This window comes from Ranitomeya variabilis, chromosome 2, assembly GCF_051348905.1.
Source record: "Ranitomeya variabilis isolate aRanVar5 chromosome 2, aRanVar5.hap1, whole genome shotgun sequence".
NCBI lineage: Eukaryota > Metazoa > Chordata > Amphibia > Anura > Dendrobatidae > Ranitomeya > Ranitomeya variabilis.
The window spans coordinates 523,682,840-523,695,622 of NC_135233.1; the positions used below are offsets into that span (position 1 = coordinate 523,682,840).

The 12,783-nt window shown below is 50.6% G+C and overlaps 2 protein-coding genes across 6 annotated transcripts in view; one reads left to right on the forward strand and one right to left on the reverse strand.

Annotated features, from left to right (window-relative positions):
* The window catches only part of IMMP1L (inner mitochondrial membrane peptidase subunit 1), a 90,567-nt gene extending 78,506 nt beyond the window's left edge, over window positions 1-12,061 (reverse strand). Inside the window, exon 1 of one of the 4 annotated variants that reach the window (XM_077288063.1) lies at window positions 11,933-12,061. The gene's annotated coding sequence lies outside the window, so the exon portion shown is untranslated. Of the gene's footprint in view, window positions 1-11,829; window positions 11,908-11,932 lie in introns of those variants that run through there. The other 3 variants (XM_077288064.1, XM_077288067.1, XM_077288065.1) reach the window with 3 other exon arrangements.
* Window positions 12,021-12,783, forward strand: part of ELP4 (elongator acetyltransferase complex subunit 4) — a 552,864-nt gene continuing 552,101 nt past the window's right edge. For both annotated transcript variants that reach the window (XM_077288061.1, XM_077288062.1), the window contains exon 1: window positions 12,021-12,267. In XM_077288061.1, the coding sequence (XP_077144176.1) occupies window positions 12,102-12,267 (166 nt within the window). In that variant the 5' untranslated portion in view covers window positions 12,021-12,101. The remainder of the gene's footprint in view (window positions 12,268-12,783) is intronic.

Genomic DNA, 12,783 nt, shown 5'->3' on the forward strand with positions numbered 1-12,783 from the left:
AAAAAGACTCCAAAAAAGAAGCTTCAGGAAAAAACTGCCATCATTTTCTGAAAACATCTTTTGTTTGCATGACTCGGCAAGTAAAATATGTTGTGAGAACACCATACCTCCCAACCATCCCGGATCCAGCGGGACTGTCCCAATTTTGACAGTCAGCCCCGCGATCCCGGGCGGGACATTAGTTGTCCCGCAGTGGTTGGGAGGTGTGCGTGCAATATCAGCCGGTCAGCCTCATCGCTGCACCCGCAGAGCTGCCTGAGCACAGCACACAACATATTGGCTGCTCCCTGCTCACAGGAGAGGAGGACCTGTGATGAGGTCACAGGGGGGAGGAGACAGGGGGTCACATGATCGGGACCTCCGCGGATTGCAGGACGGCTGTGCTGGTTGCCAACTTGCGATGGTGCTGGATGAGGTAAGCTGCCTTGTGAGGGGTCAGGAAGTGTACAGTGTGGATGTAGCTGAGACGTGTGTACGAGGTGTATGGAGCGAAGCCGTGTGTGTACGAGGTGCGCGGAGCGAAGCCGTGTATGTACGAGGTGTACGGAGCGGAGCCGTGTGTGTACGAGGTGTACGGAGCGGAGCAGTGTGTGTGCGAGGTGTACGGAGCGGAGCAGTGTGTGTACGAGGTGTACAGAGTAGAGCCGTGTGTGTACGAGGTGTACAGAGCAGAGCCGTGTGTGTACGAGGTGTACAGAGCAGAGCCGTGTGTGTACGAGGTGTACAGAGCAGAGCCGTGTGTGTACGAGGTGTACGGAGCAGAGCCGCGTGTGTACGAGGTGTACGGAGCGGAGCCACGTGTGTACGAGGTGTACGGAGCGGAGCGCGTGTGTACGGAGCGGAGCCATGTGTGCAAAGTGTACGGAGCGCAGCCGCGTGTGTAGGAGTAGCTATGTGTGGCCATTATGTGGTACGAAGTATCATGTGCGGCCAATATACAGTATGGAGCATCATGTGGGGCCATTATACAGTATGGAGCATCATGTGGGGCCATTATACAGTATGGAGCATCATGTGGGGTCATTATACAGTATGGAGCATCATGTGGGGTCATTATACAGTATGGAGCATCATGTGCGGTCATTATACAGTATGGAACATCATGTGCAGCCATTATACAGTATGGAGCATCATGTGCAGTCATTATACAGTATGGAGCATCATGTGCGGTCATTATACAGTATGGAGCACTGTGTGGCCATTATACAGTATGGAGCATCATGTGCGGTCATTATACAGTATGGAGCATCATGTGTGGCCATTATACAGTATGGAGCATCATGTGGGGCCATTATACAGTATGGAGCATCATGTGGGGCCATTATACAGTATGGAGCATCATGTGGGGTCATTATACAGTATGGAGCATCATGTGGGGTCATTATACAGTATGGAGCATCATGTGCGGTCATTATACAGTATGGAACATCATGTGCAGCCATTATACAGTATGGAGCATCATGTGCAGTCATTATACAGTATGGAGCATCATGTGCGGTCATTATACAGTATGGAGCACTGTGTGGCCATTATACAGTATGGAGCATCATGTGCGGTCATTATACAGTATGGAGCATCATGTGTGGCCATTATACAGTATGGAGAATCATGTGCGGTCATTATACAGTATGGAGCATCATGTGTGGCCATATTTTTTTGTTCATAATTATTGTATATGAAACAGTGTGATCAGCAGTGCTAAATGGGTGTGGTTGGGACGTGGATATGGGTGTGACTAATTATGAATGGGTGTGGTCAGAGGTGTGGCCTAAAATTTGCAGCGGCAGGCGTCGCGCGCCGCTATCTTTGTCCCTCTTTCCCATCTTCAAAAGTTGGGAGGTATGGAACACACCCCTACAGGATAGTCATGATTGCTGTGAAATCACACAAAAACATCACAAATTTGCTACAATTTCACATTGACGACACTGAGCTGTAGTTTCACCATAATGTGTGAATATACCCCAAGCCCAAATACTGCTGCATCCGCTGCAGGCAAAATGTATTAGTCAACAGAAAGCCTGATCTCGCACACAACACTGAACGGACTGGTAGTACAATGAATGACCAGTGATCTGTACAAACTCAAGGAGCAGGACCCTCATTCTCATAATCCAAGGGGGTCACAGCAGTGGAACCCGCAGCAATCATATGTCTATTATACAGATTTATATTTTCCAAGAGCCATCAATCTGGTCATATAACGGAATTAGTCATTTTCTAATAATCATTATGGGTACATAGAGATATTGATTGGGGAATGAAAACATGGAGTGCAACCTTTTTGTGTTTTAGGGAGAGGTGAAGTGAGGTCAGAGAGATAGGAGGAGGATCAGGGGAGAGCGGTGTCCTTGAGGCCGAGAGAGCGGAGCATAGTGAAGAGGAGCTGGTAATCCACAGTGTGGAATGCTGCAGAGAGATGCAGGAGAATCAGCAGGGAGCAGTGACCATTAGATTTAGCTGTTAGTAGATCATTACAGACTTTAGTGAGGGCAGATTCAGTACAGCGTGAAGAGCAGAAAACAGATTGTAGAGGGTCAAGAAGAGAGTGTTCTGAGAGATAGCGGATGAGATGGGAGTGGACCAGGCGTTCCAGGAGTTTAGGGATGAAGGGAAGATTGGAGAAAGAACAGTCCTTGTCAAGGGATGTTTTTTTAAGTAAAGGATGTATATTGGCGTGTTTAACTGAGGAGAGAAAAACACCAGAAGAGAGGGAGAGATTAAATATTTTAGTGAGGTAGGTGGTGACAGCAGGGAAAAGGGGCTGGAGGAGATGTGAGAAAATAGGGTCACTGCTGCAGGTAGTAGGGCAAGAAGATGCAAGGAGCCTGATCACTTCTTCTTGGGTGCCAAATAACGGCCTTAGAGTTTTCCAGGTATAGCGACCACTCATTCCAGTCGTGCCACTTTGCATTAAAGGGAACCTGTCACCCCCAAAATCAAAGGTGAGCTAAGCCCACCAGCATCAGGGGCTTATGCTGCAATGCTATAGATAAGGCCCCGATGTATCCTGAAAGATGAAAAAATACCGGATTACTCACCGGTAATGCTCTTTTATAGAGCCCACGACAGCACCCACTAGAGAGAGGGGATCCGCCCCTAGGAACAGGAAACCTACAGAGATAAAAGGGGCGGCCCCCCCTCGCTCCTCAGTTGTTTTACAGAGAATAGGAGGAACCGCCGCCAGGTTTTAGTTAACAGGTCCAGACATATATACATATTTACAACCTTATACTGTATTAATCTATTATTTACACCTCCTTACCAAGGCACCACGTGCAACTAAATAAAGGAAAAGGGAGGGATGTGAATGGGTGCTGTCGTGGGCTCTATAAAAGAGCATTACCGGTGAGTAATCCGGTATTTTCTATTCGCCACGACAGCACCCACTAGAGAGATTTAGAGATTATAAATTGGGTGGGTTAACAGAGTCAAGAACCGAAACCCCAAAGGTTAGATCAGAAGCAGCAGAAAGGTCTAATCTATAGTGCCTATAGAAGGTATTCGGTGAAGACCAAGTTGCAGCCTTACATATAAGGTCTATTGGCACGTTCGCCCTTTCTGCCCAGGAGGTCGACACGGCTCTTGTGGAGTGGGCTCCCACATGCATTGGAGGATCTCTTCCTCTAGCTTTATACGCTAAGATTATGGCATCTCTGATCCAGCATGACAGCGTGCTTTTTGTGACTCTGGAACCTTTGGTTTTACCCTGAAAAGACACAAAGAGAGCCCTACTCTTCCTCCAGTCCCTAGTCCTTTCTAGATAGGTCAGAACGGACCTTTTTACATCTAAGGTATGAAGTCTTACTTCTTCTGGAGTCGAGTGGTCTTTATAAAAGGTAGGTAATAAGATCTCCTGGGATCTATGAAAACTAGTGGCTACCTTAGGGAGATAACAAGGGTCCGTTTTCAAAATTATTCTATCAGATGTCACAGATAGAAAAGGAGGATCAATTGATAAGGCATGTAGATCACTCACTCTTCTAGCAGATACCAATGCTACCAGTAATATCGTTTTCAACGAGATGTTTTTTAATGAGGCTGCATGAAGAGGCTCAAATGGGCTCTGCGTCAAGGCATCTAGGACAAAAGTTAGATCCCACTGAGGCACCTGTGGTATATCTATTGGTTTTGATCGCTCACATGCCGATATAAAACGAGATATCCATCTATCTCCTGCCACATCATAACTAAAGAGGGCTCCTAGAGCTGAAACCTGGACTCTCAGAGTATTTACAGAAAGCCCCAATTCAAGTCCTTTTTGCAAGAACTCCAATATTGAAAATATAGGCACCTCAGAAGAAAGTTGTGTTGTATGAAACTTAAGAAATTTTCTCCAGACCCTGAAATAGATTTGGGTAGTAGAAGGCTTCCTACTCTTCATGAGGGTATCTATAAGCCCACTAGAAAAGCCTCTTAAAGTTAATAACTGCCTCTCAAATTCCATACAGTCAAATTCATGCCCTTTACCCGAGGATGGAAAAATGGTCCCTGAGACAGTAGGTCCCTGGTCTGGGGCAGAATCCAAGGGTCTGTAGTTGACATTGCCCTGAGCCATGAAAACCATGGCCTTTTGGGCCAAAACGGGGCCACCAATAGAACTCTTGCCTCCTCCTCCCTTATTTTTCTTATTACTATGGGTAATAGATTCCATGGAGGGAATGCATAAGCCAGGTCGAATGTCCATGGCACCTGGAGGGCATCGAATATGTCCGGGTTGTCCAGTCTGCAAAGAGAAGCAAATGTTTTGACCTGATGGTTGGATCTTGTTGCGAATAGGTCTACTTGAGGCATGCCCCACCGGTTTGCTATCAATCTGAAAATTCTTCTGTTGAGCATCCATTCCCCTTGATGAAGGGTATGACGGCTGAGGAAATCTGCACAAAAGTTGTCTATGCCTCTGATGTGTACCGCTGACAAGGACAACAGATGATTTTCGGCTAACATCATGATTTCTGATGTGACTTCCATAAGATTGTCTGACCGTGTACCTCCCTGATGATTCAGATAGGCCACCGCAGAGGTGTTGTCGGAGAGGACCCTTGTGTGAGAGCCTCGTAGCTGGGGAAGAAAGTGGAGTAGGGAATAATATATGGCTTTTAATTCTTTAACATTAGAGGATTTAGCCGATTCTGATCTAGACCAAAGACCCTGAACCACCTGATCTCCAAAATGTGCCCCCCAGCCTTCAGGACTAGCATCTGTGGTCACTATAATATAATATGGGTGATGACCCATAGTACCCCTTTTGATAGATTTTCCCAATTTAACCACCATGTAAGGGAGTGCACTACTTCTGACGTTAGAAAAACTGTCTGATCCAAATGTCCTCTGCTTCTAATGTCCTCCTGTAATACAAATTTCTGGAGCTGCCTGGTATGAAATTGCGCCCATTTAACCGCAGGGATACATGATGTCAGTGAACCCAGCAACGACATGGCATTTCTCAGTGACATACTACGTTTTTTGATTGCTAAACCCACTTTGTCAACAATGGAAGCTTTCTTATCATCAGGCAACCAACATATTTGGTCAACTGAATCCAGAAGGAGTCCTAGAAATTTTTGACAAGTAACAGGTTGGAGTCTGGATTTTTCCCAGTTGACAATCCAGCCAAGCGTTTGTAAAGAAAACACCACTTCCTCCAACCGTTGCTGACACTGCAGGGCATTTTTTCCCACAATTAGGAGATCATCCAGATATGGTATGACCAGTGTGTCCTTTAATCGCAGAAAGGACATTACCTCCAATAACAATTTAGTGAAAACTCTTGGAGCCATAGATAGGCCAAAGGGCATTGCCCTATATTGTAGATGACGAACCTGACCGTCTATAAAAACGGCTACCCGAAGGAACTGCTGGTGTGACTGGTGTATAGGAAGATGGTAATAAGCATCTTTAAGATCCAGTACTACCATGTAACAGGGAACAAATTTTTTATGGCTGATCGAATGGATTCCATTTTAAATGGTCTGGGTTTTATGAAAGTGTTCAGCTTCCTTAAATTAAATATAGTTCTAAAGGATCCGTCAGGTTTAGTAATCAAAAACAAGGGGGAGTAGAACCCCTTCCCTGTTTGAGATGACGGAACCTCTATTAAGACCCGTTTGGCTAGAAGGGACTTAATTTCAATTTCCAGTGCTTCTTGCTGTAGTCTGGATTTTAGGGAGGTGAGCAGGAAGGAATCCGGAGGTTTTCGGATAAAGTCTAGGGTGAGGCCTGAAGTTATTAAATTTATGGCCCATGGATTTACAGTTATTTTCTTCCACTGATTAATACATCCCAGAAGTCTACCGCCCACTGGTGGAATAGGGTTCCCGGAATTTTTCGGCTGGCCTGAAGGGACGCTTGTTGAACAAATTGCCCTTCTGCCTGAATTCCTTGTTTCTCCATTGGTCTTTAAAGCCTCCCTTTCTGCCAAATGATGGCTTCCTGAATGCCCTTCTGTAAGAAGGAACAAAGGGATTAGGGAACCCTTTCTTTCTCTCACCCGCCTTAGTGAGTATCTCATCCAAAACGGTTCCAAAAAAGGTACTCACCCTGACAGGGTATGCCACACAATTTAGATCTAGATTGGGCATCCCCCTTCCAGTTTTTTAGCCATAATGCTCACCGAGCAGTATTGGACAGGCTAGCTGTCCTGGCCGCCAGGCGGAGAGAATCTACGGAGGCATCAGATATAAAGGCCGCAGCACCCTTAATCAAGGGAATGGACGCACGTAATTTCTCCCTAGAAACGCCACTTCTGATATTTTGGTCCAGCTGCTCTAACCAAACCAGCATAGACCTACTGGTACATGTGGCTGAGATTGCTGGCCTGAAAGCAGTGACACAGGCTTCCCACAATTTTTTAAGAAGTGCGTCTGATTTTCTATCCATAGGATCGGATAAAGAACCTGCATCCTCCACAGGTAAAGAAGAATGGCGAGATGTAGACGCTAGGGCCGCATCCACTTTCGGTATTTTAGCCCAGGAATTCAAATCCTCGTCATCAAAGGGGTAGCGTCTCTTACAGGATATTGGCACAAACCCCTTTTGTCCCTTACTCCATTCCTTCTTAACGAGGTCTTTTATGGCCTGGTTTACCGGAAATACATGGCCTTTTCGCTGAGATAGACCAAACATAACTTCCTGTGGCGTTTGGGGTTCTTTTGATTCCGACAACCCCATCGTACTCCTTACTGACTTAACCAAGTTGTTAACACCATCGGTAGGAAAACAGACAGTCCTGTTCATCTGATGAACCAGACGATTGAGAGACATCTGAGTCCACCTCACCACTCTCTGCTGATGTGTCAGCTTTAGGCGAGGACATTCTCCTACTTCTCCTTTCAATATTTACGGAGGGACCGCTTCCTAACGACTGAAGCTCTTCACGAATTATAAGCCATATCTCATTCATCTTAACGGACTCCTCCTGCCGCAAGGTGTTGTCTATACAGGCCTGACAGTTTTTTAAGATAAGAGTCAGGCAGGGGCTCAGTACATATAGCACACTGTTTGTGCTTGGTTTTCCCCGTCCTCTTTGCCTAAAAACATAAGCAGAGGAAAACAATATAAGCTTCCCTGAAGCTATATAAACACTCACCCAGAAGTATATCTGTATACCGGTTGCTGGGTTTGCTTGGCCTGGGGTGTGGAAAGGGACGACTTCCTTCCTGATTTGTCAGTGGAGTAACTCTTTTTTGAGTGTCCACTACTCCTATTTCTGGTTTCACCACCGGGTACTAGTGGGTCCTCTATAGGGCGCTCACAGACTTCCTCTTGGGACGACATGATAGCGCACTGTCTGCACTGCCAATATGCAATTTATAGTGCAGGGACCTTCCAAACCACACCCTTTCCTGCCGTTCCTCCCCTCTTTTTTTTTTTTTTTACCTGCTCAGATCCAGTGTAGCGTCAGGGGGACAAAAAACGCTTAGAAGAATCCAACATGGCGGTTTCCCCGGAAATAGAACGCCGACCTCAGAGGTTCAGGGGACTACATCCGGGATTCGGCTGTACCGCGCATGCGCCGGCATCTCTGCAGCCTGTCGGCAGTCTCCGAGAGCGCTACTCCCGCACCATGTCGTCGCCATACCTGAGGGACTGGGGGAAAGTCGACGACCGCTCCACATCATCCGGAGGGTATTGTTACCTGGCTCAGGTCCCGTCAGACCAGGTACACCGCTCCACCGGTCATCCCCTACAACGATGTCCCAGCAGGGAGACCGTTGTTAACTTCAGGCCTCTCAGCAGACCACAGCAGATGAGGGGGGAACCAGCAGGAACCCCCGACTCTGTCTACTCGCTCTGGAGCCCCTGTCGCTCAGCAGAGACGAACAGGCGGCATCCAGGCGAGTTTTTCCTCTTCTTAACAACTCCATAGAGTCTTCTCTGTGGGTTCCCCTTAGGAACAGGAAACCAACTGAGGAGCGAGGGGGGGCCGCCCCTTTTATCTCTCTGTAGGTTTCCTGTTCCTAGGGGCGGATCCCCTCTCTCTAGTGGGTGCTGTCGTGGCGAATAGAAAAAAGAGGTTAGATTATACTCACCCAGGGGCATTCCCACTGCGGTCCAGTCCGATGGGCGTCGCGGTCCGGGGCCTCCCATCTTCTTACAATGACGTCCTCTTCTTGGCTTCACGCTGCGGCTCCGGCACAGGCGTACTTTGTCTGCCTTGTTGAGGGCAGAGCAAAGTACTGCCGTGTGCAGGCGCCGGGAAAGGTCAGAGAGGGCAGACAAAGTACACCTGTGCCGGAGCCGCAGCGTAAATACAGGAAGAGGACGTCATCCTATGAAGATGGGAGGCCCCCGGACCAGACCGCGACGCACATCGGACAGGACCGCACCAGGGTGAGTATAATCTAACCCCTTTTTCTTATCTTTCAGGATACATCGGGGACTAAGGGTACTGTCTCACAGTGGCACTTTTGTCGCTACGACGGTACGATCCGTGACGTTCCAGCGATATCCATACGATATCGCTGTGTCTGACACGCAGCAGCGATCAAGGATCCTGCTGAGAATCGTACGTCGTAGCAGATCGTTTGGAACTTTCTTTCGTCGCTGGATCTCCCGCTGTCATCGTTGGATCGGTGTGTGTGACACCGATCCAACGATGCGTTCGCTTGTAACCAGGGTAAACATCGGGTTACTAAGCGCAGGGCCGCGCTTAGTAACCCGATGTTTACCCTGGTTACCATCGTAAAAGTAAAAAAAAACAAACAGTACATACTCACATTCCGGTGTCCGTCAGGTCCCTTGCCGTCTGCTTCCCGCTCTAACTGACTGCCGGAAAGTAAGAGCAGAGCACAGCGGTGACGTCACCGCTGTGATCTGCTTTCACTTTACGGCCGGGAGTCAGTCAGTCCGGGAAGCAGACGGCAAGGGACCTGACGGACACCGGAATGTGAGTATGTACTGTTTTTTTTTTTTTACTTTTACGATGGTAACCAGGGTAAACATCGGGTTACTAAGCGCGGCCCTGCGCTTAGTAACCCGATGTTTACCCTGGTTACCCGGGGCCTTCGGCATCGTTGGTCGCTGGAGAGCGGTCTGTGTGACATCTCTCCAGCGACCACACAACGACTTTCCAACGATCACGGCCAGGTCGTATCGCTGGTTGTGATCGTTGGAAAGTTGCAGAGTGTGACAGAACCCATATCTACAACATTCCAGAATGCTGTAGATAAGCCCCTGATGCTGGGGGGCTTAGCTCACCTTCGATTTTGGGGGTGACCGGTTCCCTTTAATTCCTGAAAAGTAACTAAAGGGTTAATAAACTACCTGACAGCAGTTTTGAATATGTTGAGGGGCGCTGTTTCAGAATGGTATCACTTGTTGGGGTTTTCCAATATACAGGTACCCCAATGTCACTTGAAAACTGAATAGGTTGCTTCAAATAAGTTTTGTAAATTTCCATCCACCCAATCACTACAGCTCCGTCCCCTGCACACGGTGTGCTCACACACCGCTCCGTCCCCTGCACACGGTGTGCTCACACACCGCTCCGTCCCCTGCACACGGTGTGCTCACACACCGCTCCGTCCCCTGCACACGGTGTGCTCACACACCGCTCCGTCCCCTGCACACGGTGTGCTCACACACCGCTCCGTCCCCTGCACACGGTGTGCTCACACACCGCTCCGTCCCCTGCACACGGTGTGCTCACACACCGCTCCGTCCCCTGCACACTGTGTGCTCACACACCGCTCCGTCCCCTGCACACTGTGTGCTCACACACCGCTCCGTCCCCTGCACACGGTGTGCTCACACACCGCTCCGTCCCCTGCACACGGTGTGCTCACACACCGCTCCGTCCCCTGCACACGGTGTGCTCACACACCGCTCCGTCCCCTGCACACGTTGTGCTCACACACCGCTCCGTCCCCTGCACACGTTGTGCTCACACACCGCTCCGTCCCCTGCACACGTTGTGCTCACACACCGCTCCTTCCCCTGCACACGTTGTGCTCACACACCGCTCCATCCCCTGCACACGTTGTGCTCACACACCGCTCCATCCCCTGCACACGTTGTGCTCACACACCGCTCCATCCCCTGCACACGGTGTGCTCACACACCGCTCCATCCCCTGCACACGTTGTGCTCACACACCGCTCCATCCCCTGCACACGTTGTGCTCACACACCGCTCCGTCCCCTGCACGTGTTGTGCTCACACACCGCTCCATCCCCTGCACACGTTGTGCTCACACACCGCTCCATCCCCTGCACACGTTGTGCTCACACACCGCTCCGTCCCCTGCACGTGTTGTGCTCACACACCGCTCCATCCCCTGCACGTGTTGTGCTCACACACCGCTCCGTCCCCTGCACGTGTTGTGCTCACACACTGCTCCATCCCCTGCACACGTTGTGCTCACACACCGCTCCATCCCCTGCACACGTTGTGCTCACACACCGCTCCGTCCCCTGCACGTGTTGTGCTCACACACCGCTCCATCCCCTGCACGTGTTGTGCTCACACACCGCTCCGTCCCCTGCACGTGTTGTGCTCACACACCGCTCCATCCCCTGCATCACGTTGTGCTCACACACCGCTCCATCCCCTGCACACGGTGTGCTCACACACCGCTCCATCCCCTGCACACGGTGTGCTCACACACCGCTCCATCCCCTGCACACGGTGTGCTCACACACCGCTCCATCCCCTGCACACGGTGTGCTCACACACCGCTCCGTCCCCTGCACGCGTTGTGCTCACACACCGCTCCATCCCCTGCACACGTTGTGCTCACACACCGCTCCATCCCCTGCACATGGTGTGCTCACACACCGCTCCATCCCCTGCACGCGTTGTGCTCACACACCGCTCCATCCCCTGCACACGTTGTGCTCACACACCGCTCCATCCCCTGCACACGTTGTGCTCACACACCGCTCCATCCCCTGCACGTGTTGTGCTCACACACCGCTCCATCCCCTGCACACGTTGTGCTCACACACCGCTCCGTCCCCTGCACACGTTGTGCTCACACACCGCTCCATCCCCTGCACGTGTTGTGCTCACACACCGCTCCATCCCCTGCACACGTTGTGCTCACACACCGCTCCATCCCCTGCACGTGTTGTGCTCACACACCGCTCCGTCCCCTGCACACGTTGTGCTCACACACCGCTCCATCCCCTGCACGTGTTGTACTCACACACCGCTCCATCCCCTGCACACGTTGTGCTCACACACCGCTCCATCCCCTGCACACGTTGTGCTCACACACCGCTCCATCCCCTGCACACGGTGTGCTCACACACCGCTCCATCCCCTGCATCACGTAGACACTGGACTTCGCGTTTACGGCTGCTTTAAAACAAGGCAATTGCATATTACGGGAGGCCATGACTGCGCACGGTGAGCCAGGCACGGTCACCACGGGCCCCAGGACGTGACTGCACGACCGCTTCCTAGGTGATAACATGGAGCCACTACTCACCGGCAAGTCCCAAGGATATATGGGAGGCCGTGTCAGCGATCTTGTCCTCGGCACAGCTCTAAGTAAGCAGGCTCCGGATTGGCTCGCTGCATAGACTCTTCCCAGCTCATTGGCTGCTGCGACGTAAAGCTTTCCCATGATGCAGCGCGTTGTTGACTAGTGAAACAAGATGGCTGCGCCCGTTCTCCGCGGCGTGAGTGCTGCAGCCGGGACTGAGACGAGCTTCAGGAGGAAGGTGCAGGGAAAGCTCCCGGCCATCAGGGGGACGCGGCCCTCCGTGCACAACGGACAGCTCCTCGTCTCCACTGGGGTCCCCGCCTTGGATCACGTTCTAGGTGTGTGGAGGATAGTAAGCGTCCTAGCAACTGACAGCAGCGACATGTCCGCACAGGGGCCACACACAGGACATTGTCACCACACACAGGACACTGTCACCACACACAGGACACTGTCACCACACACAGGACATTGTCACCACACACAGGACATTGTCACCACACACAGGACACTGTCACCACACACAGGACATTGTCACCACACACAGGACATTGTCACCACACACAGGACACTGTCACCACACACAGGACACTGTCACCACACACAGGACACTGTCACCACACACAGGACATTGTCACCACACACAGGACACTGTCACCACACACAGGACACTGTCACCACACACATGACACTGTCACCACACACAGGACATTGTCACCACACACAGGACACTGTCACCACACACAGGACACTGTCACCACACACAGGACATTGTCACCACACACAGGACATTGTCACCACACACAGGACATTGTCACCACACACAGGACACTGTCACCACACACATGACACTG